Source organism: Manacus candei, unplaced genomic scaffold (genome assembly GCF_025592945.1).
Source record: "Manacus candei isolate 608988 ecotype Guabito, Panama unplaced genomic scaffold, ASM2559294v1 h1tg000009l, whole genome shotgun sequence".
Classification (NCBI taxonomy): Eukaryota; Metazoa; Chordata; class Aves; order Passeriformes; family Pipridae; genus Manacus; species Manacus candei.
The window spans coordinates 4,967,084-4,986,667 of record NW_026138057.1 but is presented as its reverse complement, the minus strand read 5'-3'; the positions used below and the strand labels follow the sequence as shown (position 1 = coordinate 4,986,667).

Genomic DNA, 19,584 nt, shown 5'->3' with positions numbered 1-19,584 from the left:
ATGTTTATTTTCCTTCTTAACAAGTGATGGCAATATATTAATTGTACCTATTTTGCAATCCTTTAGGTGGCTATAATAGCTGGAAATTTTGAGCTTGCTGAATATATCAAGAATCACAGGGAAGCTGATATTGGTAAGCAAACTATTAACAGACACTGCAAATAAGCTCCACATATTTAAGCCAGGATTTTGCAAAGATGTTAAATCTGGTTCTATGTGAGATTTGACTACGGGGCTGATGACAAGTATAATTTCAGGGAGGTAACTCTTCTAAAAAAATGAAGATGGGGGAAAAAGCTGAAATGTTTTCAAAATATGCTCTGAAAATGAAAATTTGGTAGGTAATGCGTAAGAATGGTAGATGCTTTTTAAGTATAAATCAGTTTGTAACATATTAAATACACACCCACATACCTGGACGAGCCAAATAGGCTCTTGCAGGCATTTTTGGCATTGCCCAAAATCAGCTTTCAGTAGGAATAATTGGTCCGAAGAAGATGGAGAAAGATGATTCCCTACAATTAAATAAATCTGTGGCAGAATCCAACTTTTGATATCCATGAAAACATTTCCTGTCACGGAGTTTGGTGTGTGGCGCTGGCTGAAGGGTAGAGACAGGCATTAAAGGCCCCTCACTGGAAAACCTTAAGGCTCTTTAAAGATTTTTTACGTAGAGAGATTCATCATTAAAATAAAACCAAGTTTGATAAAAGTGATTCCTAATACAGTTTCATAAAAATGATTTAAAATGCTTTCATTCAAGTAAATTAAAGCTTCACAGAAACATCCTGAAGTTGAACAAAAAAAGGTATTTCTTTTGAATGAGGAGGGTCTGTTTAGTGTGCTCTGGTTTAACTCTGTGATGCAAATCTGTAACTTGATAGTATTTATTTTATATGGAGAATTAGGCCAGCTCACATGAAATTTAAGATTAAAAATTGCTCTGGATTAAGGACTGCTTTCCATTCCCTTTCCTGGTTGCATATGGTCTACAGGGATATAATTAAAAATTTTATGTGGTAATGTGAATTTTTGTAGCTCTGTGATACTTTCAGCTCGTTCAGAAAACTGAGGACACATTGCATCAAAGTCATAATTTCTACATAAATTTCATAGTGAGTTTGAAAGGTTTTTTCCCTGGGATAGTGGGACAGTTTCTTTCCATGTAAGAATTCTTCATCCTTCTGGATTTATTAATAGTCTGTAAAAAATTAACTAAAACCAAATCAGTTATTCCTAATAGGTTTATTGTTGTTTATATTTGCATATGGCTAATGCTTTTATGACTCTGTGAAGATGTTTAAATGAAAGGAAATAGTTGTTTAGACTCAAATGTTCCCTTAATTTCTGCCCTGTTAGTTCTTGATAGTCTCCAAATTTTCCTGACGCCTTCACTTTTCCACCGAAAAGTAGAAATATTGGTGCTTCCATGATTGACCTGCATTTCTTTGCAAGATGGTGGTAGATTGAGCATAACTATTTAAATCAGTAGATTTGTCTTTAAGATTAAATATTAAGTTATTTCCTCCTACCTAATTTAAGTTAGCTGGACATTTTTCCTTTAAGATTTACCACTCTAAAAAAAAAAAAAAAGTGAAGTCATCAAAATGTCTATTTCTAGAATGTCTTCCAGTTAAAAAAAAAAAAAGTAAATCAAAGAACCAAATCCTGAGCAGAAAACCTGAGAGCTGGTGTGATGATGAATGTGCAGAATGATGTCAGCATTTCATCTTCAACAAGCTGGCTTTAGCTTATCATACTTGTCTGGTTATCCACTATATCCATATGGTTTTGGATGTATTCCAACATATATCATTTGAGTAATGTACCTCCTTAGAGGCAACAGAGGGGGAAGGAATAGCAAAGAGCTTGAGGAGTATTCTCAAGGAGATAAGGACAGATCAAACTCGAGTCACTTGAGAAACATGTCATCATTCATCTCAGAAAGTGCATTTTTGGTTAGATGCTGAATTTTGATATCCAACCAGTTAATTAAACCTTATTGTTATTATTTTAGGCTCATTTAATAACTGTAATCACTTTGTATTTTGTAATTATTTTAGACTCATTGAATAATAAGCTACAACTGTGGGAAATGCTTTGACATATGTGCAGCTTTTTGGGTGGGGTCTCTTGTCTGTGGAGGTTTATGGTTGTAGATGATGAGCTGTTCAATCATTTCATAGTCAGCTTGTCAATGATATTCTTGATTATTCCAAATAGCATTCAGTGGAATGAGAGTTTGCGGAAAACTCCACATTGCTCTTGATTCATTGGGCAAAATTCCAGTTTGCTCTTGGAAAAGTTCTAACATAATCTTTTAACTTTTAGTGATCCTTGTACACAGTAGCTTTAGCCATAGATGTTTTTTTAAATACAAGCATAATACACAACAAAGTAATAGAAGTGGCAATAATATTTTTTTTTCAAAAGTAAGCTGCCTCCTTACCTGGATGTGTCGTCTTAAGGGTGTGACTGTTTTATTGGTGGTAGTGATTGGAGGCTGGACTTGACTTAATACTATTGTTTCAAGAACAGGTTTTATCTGGTGACAGAAAAAATTTTTTACATTTCTCAAACTGGAGTATTGAAAATATGAGAAACAATATTTGCTTGAAATCTCTGAGGAGCTACACTCCTCGTGTCCATCTGTTTTGACATGTGCTAATTAACATTACTCTTAGATAATTTTGTGGTCCCAAACTGCTGCTGTAGGAAGTTGCTGGTACTTTGATTGCAGAAGGTATTGTGTGGGTGTCTCCCAGTTTGTCAGCAGTCACAAAGCTGCTTTCCAGTAATGTTGCCAAAACTGCGGTTCCAGGGATCTGACAGCAGTGTGATTCCTGGTCCTGTGCCTTGGGGTGAACGAGCTGCTCTGGTTGTAGCAGTGGTTGCAGCTCAGCCTTCTTGAGGCAGGAGGGTGGCACTGCGTATGGAAGAGGCTGAATTAAATGTCTAAAAGGGAGCTGTTTTTTAATTTTTTTGGTTTTTTCCTCCCTTTTGCCTGAATCTCTGCCAAACTGTGGTGCTAAGGCTGTCCCTCTTGTTGAAGATGATGGAGAAGCAATTCAGGTGGAGAACGACCAGGGTATCCTCTAGCAGTAGAAAATCCTAATTTACAGCAGAGCCACTAAATCTTTGTTCTGCAGATCAAATCCCACAGAGATTGTTCTTTTAATTTAATTATAAACTGAATTAACTTATATTGGACAGATGTGTTCAAATTCTGAAAAATTAAGCATATATAAAATAACTTTCTTTGCAATAATCATAAGAATTCACAGTTCTGTAAAAAGAAAAAAATGGAAAAATATTTCTTTTAGAGCCAAAAAAGATAAAAATAATGACCTCTGGAGTAATGTGACATCTGACTATAAGAGAGGGATGTTTTTCTAAGGTGTGTTTGGTTATTTCACTCAGATCTCACCAGATAAAAGCATCTACTTAGGGCCAATGTGAGAAAACATGTTTAGTCAGAGAGATGAAGGCTGCCTGCTTCCCTTTTGTAGAAGCAAAATGAATTAAGGGTTGTATCCAAAACAGAAAAACAGAAGATTTTCAAGTGAAGTTTCTGATTTAGGGGTCAGAGCTGGTGGATTTTCTCTGAGATGTTCAGATGTTCTCCCTCCTCTCCCTCCTCCCTTCCCAGTTGTTACTTCAGTCTGAAGAAGGCCTCATTCCTTTCACATCCTCATGCTGGGTGGGTGCAGCAATCTGTCTCTGGGATAATTTCACAGAGGAAGCTCATGATGAAATGAGGGGCAGTCTGTGGAAGGGGGGAACCCGAACCTAGAACCCGAACCCCTGAACTCTTCTCGTCAGTCTGATCAGTACATAAACGTCCAGGCAGGGTTGCACTGAGCAGTTAAATTCTTCTTTGGCTGTAAGCCCTTGTGTCTCCCATCAAACTGGAGCTTTACAGAACCTGCTTCCTCTTAGCCACAGTATCAACATAAAAATCCAGTAGTTGTTCCAACTTGTTAAAAATTTTTGACCTTTCCCTCAGGAAGTTTCAAGCTGTGTAGTCTCTCACACATCCTCTCCCTTCTCTGAGCAAGTCACTTCTTTCTCACCATGCTCCTTTTCCCACCACCTCCGTTGCCAGTCCATCTTCCCATCCCAGGCAGTCTGGGTGACCAGTTTGTTGGAACTGTGGCATGAACAGCATTTAGCACAGATAACCATATTTCTTTTTCACTCAGCTGCCATTTTCAGAAACAAACTGAGGAAAAAAAAAAACCTTGCAAGGGATTCCTGTGGTTTAGTACGATAAAAACCACCTTGCTAGGTGGTTACTAACAGGAAAGTTTAAGTTAGTCATTTCAAACAGGGATGATGCAGTTGTGTAAGACAAACATAAAAGATAAATGAGTCAAAGGAGGGGGTAAAAGGATACCAGTAAAGAACTAAAAACGAGATCCAGATTTAATTGTGTTAATGTCTTTATGAAGGAATCCCTTTTGTTTTCTCAGCAGCTGTTTGAAAGGTGAATGAAAATTGCCATATCACGTAAAAAGTAATCCTATTTGAAACAAATTACAATAGTATTTTTCATAAAGCAAGAAACCCTATTACCATAAGGTACTTAGAAGCTTGTTTTACAAGCAGAATGAAATGCTTAACACAGCTTCTCAGATTATTTCAATTCATCATCCCCCCCAAATTAGTTTTTTGAGGAATAATAACAACATCAAAGTAGCTTATTTTAATTATTACTTATTTTGGAAGTCTTTGGAACACAGAAGTTTATTGCATCTCAGTGACTATTGTTGCATCATCCTTTCTGCTCTAATACATTACATGTACTGATGTAAAGTACAGCAGTTACACATCATTAAAAATAATAATAATAATAATGTCCCTTTTAAACTACTTTTTTTAACTAGCTATGGCACACTTATAATTTATTTAACTTTATATGTTCATTTATTGCAAACTAAGACAAAGTAATGGATTAAAAGATGTGATGAATAGAAAAGTTAATCCCTGATTGTTTTCATCCAGCCTGCAGCTGTCTGTGAGTAAATGAGCACAGCAGATTTAGGAAGCATTTGCTATACAGAATTTACTATGGCTTCTATAGAATGGAGGTACAAAACCCAATCATATATGTAAGAATATTGAAGCTTTCATTAGATACAGATAGGCAGATATTAAGTATGTTGCAAGCTGATAATCCTTTGGCTTGGATAACCTATTTTTAAAGCTCTCTTTTGCCTTGGTCCTTTGTGATGAGATGAATTTTCACATGGATTAAATGACATGGGTTGTTCTTCTTCAAGTGAACAAGGTTTGTTTTATATTGTGCATCTTGTCCTTCAGCAGCTCTGGAGCTAAAAGCAATAGGATTCTTTTGTTTCATTTTTTGTTTGCTTTAGAAAAATGAAACACATTGAGCTTGTGTGTGAGTTTTTGGTAGTTGATTAGCAGAGTAACTAATACTTGGATACTGTTGCTAGGCTTCAAGTCAGAGTTCCTGTATTCCTCTATAATTATGCAGAGATATGTGTATGTGATGGTTTGTCTGTGCTTTCACATGGATTTTTTTATATTTATAATATTGAAAATCTGCTAATATGGTAGGCTGTATATATATTCCACATAGGGAAATTGCTCTTAAATAAAATATTTTTCAGCTATGAGTAAAATATATTTTTTAATTGGCATTGTGACTGTAGACATCTTAGGAAATGTATTTTGTCATAGAATAAGCAGAACAGGTATTTCAAAACACAAGGATATGAGTTGGTTTGTGATAGAACTGCCCTTCTAACTCGTTTTCTTTAATTAGATCAGAGTGATTGAGGTCAGCAATCTTGGTTTTTCAACTGTGAGTGTTGCTATTAAATGCTGGCCAGCCCAATGAATATTCTATTTGTTTACTTATTTATTTTGGGTTGGGGAACTGTTTAGTAATTTTGATTTTCATCAATCAAATGCCTGCAGAATTCTTCCCAGGTTGAGGGAAATCATTTTGAGACAGATAAGAGCAGAAACAAGAAAAGTCAGTAAATCAAAGAAAAAAATCTACAAAACTGTCGGCGGCGTGAAATGACTTGTTCTATTTTTATCACGTTACTTAATAGAAGCAAAAGGGATAGAAACGTATTATATTTGTCATTTGTGAATAACATTAACCTGTTTCATGTGCTAGAAAGTATTTAAGGTGGAAAAAAAGCATGATTTTAGTGTAATCAGGATGGCAAAACCACTGAGATCTTCCTTTCTCACATTTTAAATGCATGTTGTCTGGTAGAGTGTCATAATCTTATGTTCCTTTTGCAGTTTCTTTCAAATATCTCTGCTAAATTAATAATTATTTCTCATGTCCATAGAAAAATACCCCTTTACATTAATGACGTCTAAGGAAACAGGTACTGATTGGTATGAAATAAATTTGTTGCTATTATTTATCTGTTTTTCTCTGAAGGGTTGCAAGAAATAGAATTTCCTGTGCTCAGTCTTGCTATGTGGTAACAAACAAATTGGAAAACTGGGAATTGTGTGTTAATGTAATTACATACTGAAATGTAGGACAGAGCTTGAAAAACTTACAGTAGTTTCCTTTTTTCCCTTTGATCACAAGTTATTTATTTCTTTGTGTGTATTAGGGCAAAACAGTGTAGTAACTAGTTTTGTTTCAAAGTTTAAACTTTATTTTCATAAACTGAGTGTTCTTGGCCTTTGAATTTGATGTATTCTGTGTATATAACATGGGACTAGTGCAAATTATGTAGTGGTGTGGTCATTGTCTGATTTCTTAGGTTTACTTGAAATTTTGAGCAGGGAAGTAAGGAGACGACTGATGCCATGTGTAAGTGCTGGTATAAATACAGCCCATTTCAGAAAGATTTGGACTGGTTTTGTAAACCAGTCTGTAGCATGTCCTTGCCACATGCCAAGTAGGCAACGATTGCCACAGCTACTCCTGTTAAGAGTTTATTTTGCAGCCTGAACCAGAAGAGCCTTGTAATGAGCCAAAAATAACCTACCAGAGGAATCCCAGGCTGCGCTCAGTGCCCTTGAGCTAGTTTTGTTCTCAGGCAAAAAACTCCAGGGTGCAGGTCACACAGGGCTCCCCTGGAGTTGTCTGAGGTGTTTGGGAGGGTGGCAGGGAAAGAGTGGAAAGAAAGGGGCAGACTTGCTGCATGTTTGAGACTTGTCCCAGTCTTTATGTTCAGACCCAAATGGTTGGAAGTGTTTCCAGAGCTCCCAACTCCTGCCTTCCCTAAATCTGCTTTCTAGGTTTCTCCTAGTCCACTGGCTCCTCATCAGGAGAAATGCTTCTTCACACATTCTAGGCTGGGACCGTTGTATCCAGCAGCTGGGAATTGTCCTTTTTTTGGTAACATTCCTGTCATCAGAGCTGTTTCACCATGGAGTTGGGTCAGAAACCTTTCCCAAGCCCTTAGAGGATGTGCCTACTGTAAGGCATGATCTGCCACTGGTAGTGGCTTTTTTACTCTTGGGGTTTTTTTAATAACTTTCACTGGCTTGACACCTCTGAGGTGCTGGACAGGTGAGTAAAATCAGAGGCCGTATACAGATCTAGTGCTAGTCACTGAATTAAAAAAAGAAATATGTCTATAAAACACAATGAAGTAAAAAAAAATGATTTGAGGATGCCAGGGATAGTTGCTCTGACTGGGGACAAAAACGAAATGTATTTTTGTATATCAAAGAGTAAGATTTATGTTTTGTAAAGTGAGAAATTAAGTATTTGAGTGGGTTGTACAATCCTCAAAAATCCTGGTGAAATCCATAATTCTGGTGAAATCCATGCTATTGGGCTAAATATGCAGATCGAGGGTCAGGTTGGGAGCAGACAGCAAAACTCTCACATGCTGAAATCCTGAACTAGTATTTCACTGCAACTTACCATAATGATTTCCAGTTAGTCCCTGTGAGTGAAATTCCCAGTGTTGTTCAGACTGGTAGCTCCCTTTGGAGTTGCTGGAAATGGTCAGCAGGTGACCCATCCCTCAGGAATTCACTTTCCAAATCAGCCTTCCAGACAAGGTGTCTGATCCTACACCAGGATATCTTTGGGGGACAAGGGCAGGTATTAGAATAAGTCAAGGAGTTGAATTAGGCTGAGGGGATGTAAAAAGAAAATAGCACTTTTGAGTTTATATGTGACCTGAAATTTATTCAGTCATCTCAGATCCAGTTTTATAGGTCATAGATCATAAAACTGGAAGAGGTTTATGTGATCATGCTGTCTGACCTTCTCATAGTTTGAATCCTGCTTGAACTGGATCATAAACAGGAAAAACATTTTGTCTTGTTAAAGATCTGCTATACTGTAAATGGTATTTGGAAAACTGTAGCCTGGTCTTGTGATCTGATGGGTTTGAATCCTTTTGTTTTACTTGTTCTGGAGTTATCACCCCTTCTTTAAAGAGATGTATCTTGTTTCTAACATCATTTTGGCTGCAGCAACTGAGTGTAGCTGAGTCTCCTTAACCGTACTGCGTCTGTGCCACATTTCTCTCCTAAAGCCACTCCCTCCTTAGAAACTGAGAGCTGGTCTGAACTATTAGAAAGGAAAAACTCTGAGGAGGAGATGTAAAACTTGAATGGAGGTTTAAATTAAATGTAAGAAAATACCATGGACTCGGGTGGGTTTTATTTCTACCGCAGTTTGATCAGTATTATCTTAAGTGCCTTCTCAGGCTGCACTAAAATCTGTCTCCCTGAACTTTCTGTAATTGTGCCTTTTTTAAGAGGCTGTGCCTACTGGGAGTTCTGTGATCAGTGTATTTCAATCATTATATATATATATATATATATATGTATAGGTCTCTGTGTAACAAAACAGGAGGGATTGGAGGGCAATAGCAATATTAGGATACTAGAAAACCAGTGGCTATTGAGGTAAGGGAGGCAGCCCAACAAGGGGTGCTACAGAAGAAAAATTGTTTGAAGAGTCTCACAGAAAATTCTGCTATTCCTGAAAAGTTAATGTGGTTTTTTTAAATCATTTTTCAACATGAGCCTCAAGAGCTCTCCAAGATTGTGTCAAATACCATGTGGGATTTCAAATGGAAGCCAGGTCAAAAATAGAGGGAAGATGAGTGGAGAACTAGATGTGTGCAGACTCCCATGGCTCTCTTATTTCTTCCATTTACAATGGTGAGAACACAGGAAAAACAGATGAAAGAACATGAAATAAATGCTGGAGCTATACATATATATATATATATATATATATAAATAAAAGGCAAAATAAGATTGATAAAAATAGTCAGGAATGCTTCCTGAAGAACATTCCTCTGTTTCCCAAAGTAAATGCAGAGATGGGCTAAAAAACCCAGCAAACAACCAAAAAAACCCTGAAAACCAAACCAACCAAACAAAAAAAAGGGAGGAGAGGGAAAAAGAAAACCCGCATGAAAGTCAGTGTGTAAAGTAGGTCCTAATGCTGAGCACTTCATCACAAACCTCTCTATGCACCCAATAATTTCCTTTATGTAATTAAACTGCCAGTAGACCACAAGGTTAAGACTAATGGCACAAGACTGGATTTGTAACTTCTGAATATGTGGATTTTTGTGTGCCATTGTGTATCTTAATCACTGCATTATTGGAAAGAATTAGGTTCAATGTAACTCTCATTTGGGGAAAGGAACAACTTGCATGGAATAATTGAGTCTGGATGGGGAAAGCCTTCCAAATACAAATGCAATTTGGTTACATTGCCAATCATATGAAACAAGTATTTGTATTTAAAAAAAACTTTGTATGAATAAAAACCTAAGTGTTAGTATGAGCTTAGTGATTGCAAGGATAATATCTCTCTTTTTAGATCAGTTCAAAGACCCTTTTTAAGTTGGCCTTTTCAGTAATTGTTAGTATTCTCCCTTTTGAACAGATTTATTGCACTACATTGACTCCCTTACTTGAAATTCCTCTTTCTATTATGCTGAATTTATATTTACATTGCTTTTTAACAGCTAAACGTACCTGTGGTGGTTTCACTCTAGGCCTTCCTGGAGACCAACTTGTAACCAGGAAGGAACTAGAAAAGTGATCACGGAAGTATTCCATGCTATTCCTTTACGTAACTTGAGGTATAAATAAGGCCAGCGGGAGGCATCTCGCTCTCTTCCTCTCCGGCGAGGTTCGAGAACGGCGGGTCCCTGTTTTGGTCTGGTTTATCTGGAGCTGAGGCCTACAGTGACTACCGTTATCTGCCACGCGTGAGGGGAGAGCCTTGGGCCGTGTCTAGCCATCCTGCCTGTTCGAAGGGAAGTGGTGAGATTTTTGCTAGTTTGCCTTCGGTTGGCTGGTTGGCTTGTTCGGTCCTTGCCCCTTTTTGTCCTTCTCCCTTCCCCTTTCCCCCCCCCCCCCTTCTGTGTGTGGTATTCTCCTTTTGTGTATCTGTCTCATATGTAATATATATATATATATATATATATATATTTGCTATAGCTTTGGCTGCTTGGTTTTTTTTTCTTTTCCCTCTCTGGGAGGCAGGTCCTTGTTGTCGAGTTTCGGGGACTTGGCAGGAAGCCAGCTCGAAACTTGCACAGTACCAGTTTTCATCCAAAGCAGGTTATTTATCGAAATGAAGTTGATGTTATGTTTCCCATTCAATACACAGTGGTTTGACAATTTACTTTTAAGAACTGAAGCTTCACCAAAGAAATTTCTTTTAATATCTTCTGAATAATCTGATTTTAATAACAAGTGTCAGAACTTTTTGTGAAAGTTGATCTGGTAATATGCAATCTCTTTAAAAGGAAATAGTATCCTAACACTGAGGGTTTGTTGTCAAATTATAGATGAGGCTTGATAAAGGGATAGGCTTTGAAGCAGAAAGGCACAGCTTTGTAATGAGTGTAATATTTCACACTGTATTTCACACTGTTCACAACATTTCACACTGGTTACTCCATTTATATCTCAATCTCCTGGGCTGTGTCTGAGTTGACAGTCTTTCCCTTGGAGTTCAGGATAAGCTGCATCTCTTGCAGTCAAGGTCTTGTCACACTGTGGAAGATATCTCAGAGTAAACACTTGCTGAGTATTTAAATTAGTTCTCCTTAGGATCTTGAACAGAGATTCCAAGGAATCCAAGGCAAATGATACTACCTGAATTGTTTCTGTCATTACCTGTCCATTTTAATGAGCTGGTGTTTGGAGATTTTTATTTTTTCTATTTTATTTCATGGCCAGATTTCCACTTCATTGACAAATTAATGTGTTTAGATGATTTTTGTAGCTGATGAATCAGAAGGATGTCTTGTTTACTGTTTTCCATGGTTCTTTCCAATCACAAGTGGAAGTCCTAAAGGAAGTATATGTAGTTTCTTACATTAACTGTTTTTAAGGATATCAGAGAAATAATTATTTCGGAGTTATCTGTCTTTGTGAGTTTTCTGGAATAACTGAAAATAGTAATTTAAACTAGAATTTAGGGATGGTACATGTTGTTAAGGGATGAAAATTTTAATTTCTTCAATTTCCAAGTTAACCAAGCTGACAAAGTTTTATTTCCTAGCCTATCTAAACCTCTTTTTGTATTTGGGTGTAACTATAGCTATAAACACAAATAAGCTGGTTATGGAATGAGCTTCTGGGTTTACACCACTTTCGCTGGAGCATCTCTCTTCACTCATTCCGTGATATGTGGCTGAACATTTTCCACCTGGACAATTGTTCTGGTCTCCTACACTCTGCCCTGCTGAGAGTCCTGGGGTGCATCAAGTTTGTTTTCTCAGTAAATCTCTGTTCTCTTTGGATTTTTTTTTTTACCTTTTCCTTTCTTGATAATTTGATATGCAGGTTTTGAAGTCAAAAGACTATTTTCTGCTCCATTTTCTATGTAGTGTTGCTGAAGTAATTGTTCCAAATAAATAAATAAAAGGCAGAGTTGTGACACCATCTTGACTCAGAAGAGGTTGCAGAGTGAATGTTCTCCAGCCAAGTGGCTCTAATTGGTTGAAATCCATGCTGAATGAAAACAAAAGATTTACTGAATTGGAGAGACAGGAAAATTTACAGCATTAAGATTGTATTATTTGTGTATATAGGAGTATCTCTGCTTTCTGTTAATTATAATTCTCCTGACTCCGGTAGACTTGCACTTCAGTACCCAAGTCAAGATACCATCTTAAACCTGTCATCCTTCTCTTTGGCTTTCAGAAATATGGAAACTATGAAAATAAAATGCCCAGATTTTATTACCTCTCTGAAATTATTCGCTCACCAAAAAAACCCATTACTTGATAAATTTCCATTATTTCTGTATAATCTTTTGCACTGTAGCATTTCCTGCATGGAAAACTGCCTCTTCTGTCTCTTTGGAACAGCTGAGATAGCAAAATTTAACATAAAATCTGTGATGCCTTTTCAGTTTTCAATGTGCCTTATCAAATCCATAATTTAACACAATTCATTTATTTATCCTGAGGAAATGATTTGTTGCTCCTGAAAAAAGCCTCCTAAGTGCAGGCTCTCAGCTGACTGGTTTGTCCTTTGAGTATCCCTCCCTTCCTTTGGCTTTCCCATCCATCCATGAGTAGCATTTCTGGGATTTCAGGCACATGTTGCAATTTGACCTCAGGGGTTTTAACAGATTAAAGTTGCACTAGTCCAGATATCTGGGGTCATACCTTGCAAGAAAGCAAAAGACAAAAATTTTGTGTTAGTTCAAATTTATCCTTTTTTTGAGGGCTATACTTTTTATTTTGGGTCAAAGCATGGCTTATCTTGCCAGCTTCATTAACACTCTTGAGAGTGCCAGGTGCTAAAGAGCTCTATTTTTGCTGTGCAGATCAAGTGTGTCTGGCTTCTTGTGGCCTATTTTTACATATTTCTTCATTCTATGGCTTGGAAAAGCTGTGAAGGGAACGAGGAGATTGCAAATAGCTGGAGAAAACTGCTATGATATTATTACAGGGAACTAAAGGGGAAGATATATCTGTGTGATTGTATTTCTTAGAGGGCATGGAATTAAAATTAAAGGCAGGAAATGATGCATATAAAAACAAATAAAATAACCAGTGGAATGGTACATTTTGTTAGCTATATTTCAGCACTCAATTGAGTATTTGCAGATAATTCCATGAAAAATACCTTTGAATAAAGGATTCTCAAGTACCAGTGGCTTGGAATTTTTTCCCCTTATCCACAGGTATTCCAGGACAATCTTATGTAGCATCCAGTACTGAGTTATCTGAAGAATGTGAGGAGATGTTGAGGAGCACGATGACTCTTTCTCCCCAGAGGAGGAGGCATCTGATCTACAGGGGGAAATTGTGCTTAAACCCTGTGATTGTCTGTCTTAAAAACGGACAACTGTGGAGGCAGTAGGGAACTTGGAGGGGGGACAGGAGATGCTCTGGTCCTTTGTGCAGAAACCCAAAGCCAACACAGGGACTCTGAACTGGCTGCAGGGGCAAGGACTGGGCTATTGCTTGGTGGTAGTTGATGTACAGTTGATATTCATGGGGTGGAAACCCAGAAAAACAATGGAGAACTGCTTAAAATGCCTTGCAGTCTGACAGTAAGGCAAAAAAAGGTTACTAAGTCTAAACTAACCGAACTATTTCAATCCTCCCTATGGAGATCTTTTGGACACTCTTATTGTCCCTTAAATTCTTCCTGGTTGATCCATAGCCCTGCAGAAAAGGACCTGGGAGTGCTGACTGACAGGAGGCTGAACATGAGCCAGCAGTGTGCCCAGGTGGCCAAGAAGGCCAATGGATCCTGGCCTGGCTCAGGAACAGTGTGGCAGCAGGACCAGGGAGGTGATTCTTCCCCTGTACTCAGCTCTGGTGAGGCCACCCCTGGAGTGCTGTGTCCAGTTCTGGGCCCCTCAATTCATTGAGGGGCTGAAGCAGGTCCAGAAAAGAGCAACAAGGCTGGGGAAGGGACTTGAGCACAAGTCCTGTGAGGAGAGGCTGAGGGAGCTGGGGTTGTTCAGCCTGGAGAGGAGGAGGCTCAGGGGAGAGCTCATCACTCTCTACAACTCCCTGACAGGAGGTTGTAGCCAGGTGGGGGTTGGTCTCTTCTCCCAGGAACCAGCAGTGGGACAAGAGGGCTCAGTCTTAAGCTGTGCCAGGGGAGGTTTAGGTTGGATATTAGGAAGAAATTTTTTACAGAGAAAGTAATCAGACATTGGAATAGGCTGCCCAGGGAGGGGGTGGATTCACCATCCCCAGAGGTTTTTAAGATGAGACTGGATGTGGCATCAGTGCCATGGTCTGGGAACCACGGCGGGATTGGGTCAAGGGTTGGACTCTCAGAGTCTTTTCCAACCCGTCTGATTCTATGATTCTATGATATGCAGTACTGTGGTTGTGTAACAGGGACTCAGTGCCTAAGGCAATGTTCTGTCTGCATTTAGTGCTGTGTTTGCTCTTTTCTACATCTCTGTGACTCCAGGTCTGTGTCTTTTGAAGGCAATCCCAGAAGTTTTTGTCTGCATGTGCTCAGGGACAGCATCTGGGAGACCCCAAACTGGAAACTGTAGACCTAAGCTTAGTTTTGAGCTGTGTCTAACATTGGGAACCCTCCAAGCAAGGGGATTGTTAGTGTATCTTAACAGCTCAGTCTGGCTTGAGGAATGCGTAGAATGAGCTCATTTGTCTGCCCCAACAACACGCAATCAATTTGTGATTGGCTGTAACATCCCTGAGCTTTTTTTTAGCACTTCTTACTCCAATCCTGTATTGGATTTGTCTAATTTCACCCCCAATAAAGATATTACATTTTTTCAGCTAATTACATCTTGCCTGTTTCAGATCAGTTCCCATTTAATCATGATTTCTTTCCTCTTTTTTTTTTTTTTTGTTGTCACCTTTCCTTGTTTTTCTTTCACTTTTGTCAGTGCCAACTCTCTGATCTGCATTATTCCTCTGTGCACCAGTTCTTTGCCTTGGTTATTCAACTTGTATTCCCTTAGAAGATACAACCCTTTCCTGTATCTGAGGCAGTTACAGGGATTTCTGCATGTTGACTTTTCCTTTCCCTCGGCAATTTTATGGGAAACTAAGATTATTTCTTAAGGAAAATTTCCCCCTTTCCCTAAAAGAGAGCAAAGCTGAATTCTATGCAGGGAAATCTTTATCACCTATTCAGAGCTTGACTGATCCAAAGCTAAAATTCTTTTTCTTTTGCAAACACTTGTTGGTCTTTGATTGGATCCAGGAACTTCCCTATTTTACAAGTTCTGTGACATATAGTTTGGAGTTCAGGAATTGAAGCTAGTCAAAAGTGATCCCAAAATCCTGGTGACTTTCTTCCTTTTCCTAAGTCCAATCTGTACTTAGGACAGAGGTGTTTTTTTTTCTTTTGCCTCATTTTCATAACAGTGTTCATTCAGACATCTTTTTAAGCAACAGAGGAACATTCATACAGGTGAAGTTAACCAGGAGAGACAAAAAATGTAAGAAATAATCTGACATTGCTTAGTTCAACTAAATGAAAGCAAATTTAATTAGCTAGATCCCTAATATTGAACATGCTTTGGCTTTCTAACACAGGACTGTCCTTCTCTCCTTGTAGTAAATAATGTGTCACCTTTTTGGGTTTGTGTGGGTTTTTTTAGTTGCATAGTGGGAGGACATAGGTTTTCTGATGATGGAGAAGATTTTCCCTTTCATCATCTTTACTGGAAAAAGCTGAAACTTGAAGGCAAAGCTGGTGGAGGTTTCTCTCCACGTGCCTGCACTGAAGGATTTTTTGTGTGGTTTTCTTCTTAAGCAAGAGAAGATCCACTTGAGTCAAAATCCTTGTGGGTTAACACACAGAATAAGTGCTACTTATTCTTCTGGGGGAGTACCTTAGAAAATACATTTCAAAAGTTGTTTACTGGCAGAAATTTGATGCAATTAAACATAATTTTTGTCATGTCCAGAGATTTGGAGGGAGTACTATTTAGGAAGGACTTAGTGATTAAACAGTAGACTTGATTTCATCCTGTAAATGACCATCAGGGCTGCCAGAGGTACCAAGGAATTTCTCTGCCCTTCATTCTTTCCTCTTTCCAGTCAGTGTTTCTGTTTTCCACCCTTGGCTACTTCTAAATAACCAGTTGTAGTTTATTCTCTGCTGAGGAGGGAAAGAGTTCAAATAATGGGGGAAGTGTTTCTGCTGCCTAAACTCTGTTATGCAAGTGACAAATCGTGTTCTTTATTAAAGAAGTGTAAATCTGGATAAAAACCACATAAATTAGTGTGGATTTAGGCTAGTGCCTTATCTTAGGGTGTGTTTGGGTTTTCTCCCAGAGAAGAAAAAAGACAAAATCTTTTTTTTCCTGGCTGCTGGTGGACTGTGTCCTGTGCAATCTGAAAAATATCTGCACACATTTAAAAATCTGCTTTGTGTCTTCTCTCCAAGGGAAAAAAAATGGAGTAAGTTGGGAGTAAAGAGTTGTTCTAAACCAAAGATTCTCCATTTATTTATACTGATTATTTGGTAACAACATGTTCTTGACACAGGAAGATAAACTGTAATGTACTTCTGATATCCAAATGTTCATACTGATCTGGTTCTATATGCAAATTAAAATCTAAAGTTATTGGATTAAGGCTGCGCTGTAGCAGTTATAATGATTTCTGAAGGAGCAAGTTGCAAGGACATATGTACCTTATATTACACTAGCATATGGCTTAGACATTTTGCTACCATCCCTAACACAACTGACTCTAATTTTAGAATGTTCTTTACTGCTCACAGCTAAATTGTTTTTGTTATATAGGTTTTTTTAAATTAAATAAAGGATTTTTTTTTATTTGCAGCATTTTAATAATCATACTCAAGTTCATTAAGCTTTGCAGAAACTAGGAAGAGATAGGAAAACAATGAGTCATTAAAATACATGTTAGGGAGGATTAAATTCACCATTCTGGCTGAATTGCTTCCAGGCAGTGAGGAAAGGTCAGGCAAGTATCAGATCATGGTAAAGAAGTCTCAGAATTTTGACAAATGTTTTCTGTGGTTTAGTTGGTTTTTTTTCATGGTAAAAACTCCTAAAATTTGACTCTGAGAGCACCAAAGTCATCTCTACTGGATGAGAGGTGCCTGCAAGGGCCTGACATGGTGATACTGGGTGACACTGGGAGTTTTTTGACTGTCAGTGTGCACCAGTGGTAAATGAAGGGATTTCTTAACTCCTGTGTGAGTCCTTGTTCCCCAAGATCAGCATTTTACTGAGCTCTTACAGCACAGCTATTTAAAAAGGCAAAATGTTCAAGTCCAGAATTTATTTAGTGAGATGTCAGGCCAGTACAGATAATAATCAGAGACCGTTATCAAATAAATAGCGCCCTGTGCCTTCCCTTCTTTACACAGTTCTGTAAATGCAGAATTACAAGAAAAATGGGGTTTTGTCATGACAATTCACATGTATACTCTGCTCATTTTTGTTTCACAACAGAGCTATTGCATTTATGTTACTCTCATGAAACCCACAGGGTGTCCTTTTCAAATAGCTTTTGTATTTTGGTGTTAAATAACATTTTATCAGTTGCTTACTTGTGGCAAAAGATGAATAGATGCTTTAAAATGATAAAATCCAGATCAGTCATTAAGCTTCTTTTATCATGAGATAAAGAATATTTTCTGCAAAGCTGAGTATCTTTTAATTGCATAAAACTGAACACACTGGGTCAAGATATACATGTATATAAATAAAGTCATTAGGGCTACCTTTTTGTTTTGTTTTGTTTTGTTTTTCTTTCAGACATGTAGAAAGAATCAGTTTAATTAGCACTGACCCAAAAGAAGCTTGAAATCAAAATCAGAGTTCTATGTCTACTGATACTCAAGATTTTCTCTTTTAGCACATAAATTTCAGAATAAGGTCACTTTAGTTTGGATTTGAAGAGAAATGCCAGCTCTGAAGTATTTGCAAAATATTTGGGTACATATTTCATCTCCTTTTTTTTTTCTAGCATGCTCCTGTTTTGTATCTCGGGTCAGCAATCGAAGCATAGATTTTTAATTATTCAACTTAAATGAACAGTCAGTTTAATTAAGGATCTTGATAATGTGTTTACAATGTGTAGTGATATAAACAGCTTATTGTAAAGGATTTTTGAAGCTTCCAGTTGATCTTAAATTTAAGGGTTATTTTTGGCAAGGAAATGCCTCTTGTGTGTGACAGATTTCAAATGCATATATTGTGAAAGCATTACATCTGAAGGACACCTGGGATCCTGAGAACTGGAGATGAACATTCTTTTAGGATGTGCTTGTACTTGGTCTTCCATGTGTAAATATCCAGCCAAATTCTTACTGAAATAATTTTTCATCTCAAATTCTGGGTTTAGAAACACTTTTTCTCATTGTACCTGGAATATCTGACATTTAGGATTTTTCTTTTTCCTTAGGTTTTCTGATAGTCAAATGTATTTCTGAAAGCTCTGCAAAAATATATGACATTAATGGATTTTTTTTGCTACCTAGAGTGAGGCATATTTGATTATTATTGATTATTTTACACTTTATACTATAGTTATGACAAGAATGTTTTCCTGTCATTTTGTAACTTCATGAAATCAGGTCTAGAGTAGCCAACAGTTTTTGGGTTCAGCTAATTGTTGAAATAAATAACTAGTTGATTAAATCTAGTTTTTTTTTCCCTTGAAAATGTCTTGTCTGAAAAAACTGCACAGCCTAGACATGTTATAATGGTTGTCCTTAAAACCAGAAGGGTTAAAGCTGTTAAATTCTGATAAAGAATATTAATGCGTGGAGTTTACAGCCACCTGAGTATGCAATGAAGATAATAAATTCAGGCACATGGAAACACTTCATAGTACAAGATTCATGTAGATTTCATGGAAAATTTGTCCAGGGTAATTTGTATAAACTTGCAGAAATTATGCAAACCTCTGCTGTTCACATTAGCCTCTAAATAATGGTATATAACTTCAAAACTGAGATCGATCTAAGAATTAATTTATTCTTTCTTATCTTAATGTTTATTGTTGTATATTTCTTAATAAAATAATTGTTGTAAATCATGTTGTAAGATAATTCCCATTAATTCTTACTATTGAAAATGAAGAACGTTCCTTTTTGGAATTATTTTTTTAAATAACTGAAATTTATTTATATGCCTGACTTTTGTATGTATGTCCAAAATCTCTTACTCAGGTAAAGAATGAACATGACTGTAGTCAGTGCTATAATGATCATGAGAATTTAGTGAAAATAATAATAATGGATCAAACTTCCTTATGTGTGTGCCAAAGGACCCACCTTTATTGACAAGAAGTTAGAAACTACTTGAAGGAAAATAAAGCAAGTTCCTTTTCAAAGGATGAGCACAGGGCAGAGCTTTTTCCATCCCCCAAAACAGGCCAATTTCCAGGCTAAGCTGTACCAGCCGCCGCTGGGATTGGAGTTGTAATGGTTTGTGCTGCTCCTCTGGGAGTCTCCAGTCGTGTGGAGGACCGTTAGGAGTTGTGAATGATCCTCGTTCTTAACTGCTTTCCCTTGATTTGCATTTGATTCTGAGCTGCTTAACCACTGGTAGATTATTTCCATTTTCCTGGTGAATAATGCATGAGGGTATATAAGTGGATGTTCCTTGACTGAGTGGGTTGCAGATGAGAAGTGTCAGCT

General features: G+C 37.5%; 1 protein-coding gene across 2 annotated transcripts in view; it reads left to right on the top strand.

Annotated features, from left to right (window-relative positions):
- Nucleotides 1-19,584, top strand: part of SHANK2 (SH3 and multiple ankyrin repeat domains 2) — a 339,413-nt gene that overhangs the window by 88,555 nt on the left and 231,274 nt on the right. For both annotated transcript variants that reach the window (XM_051776895.1, XM_051776897.1), the window contains one exon: nucleotides 67-133. In XM_051776895.1, coding sequence (XP_051632855.1) covers nucleotides 67-133 — 67 coding nt within the window. The remainder of the gene's footprint in view (nucleotides 1-66; nucleotides 134-19,584) is intronic.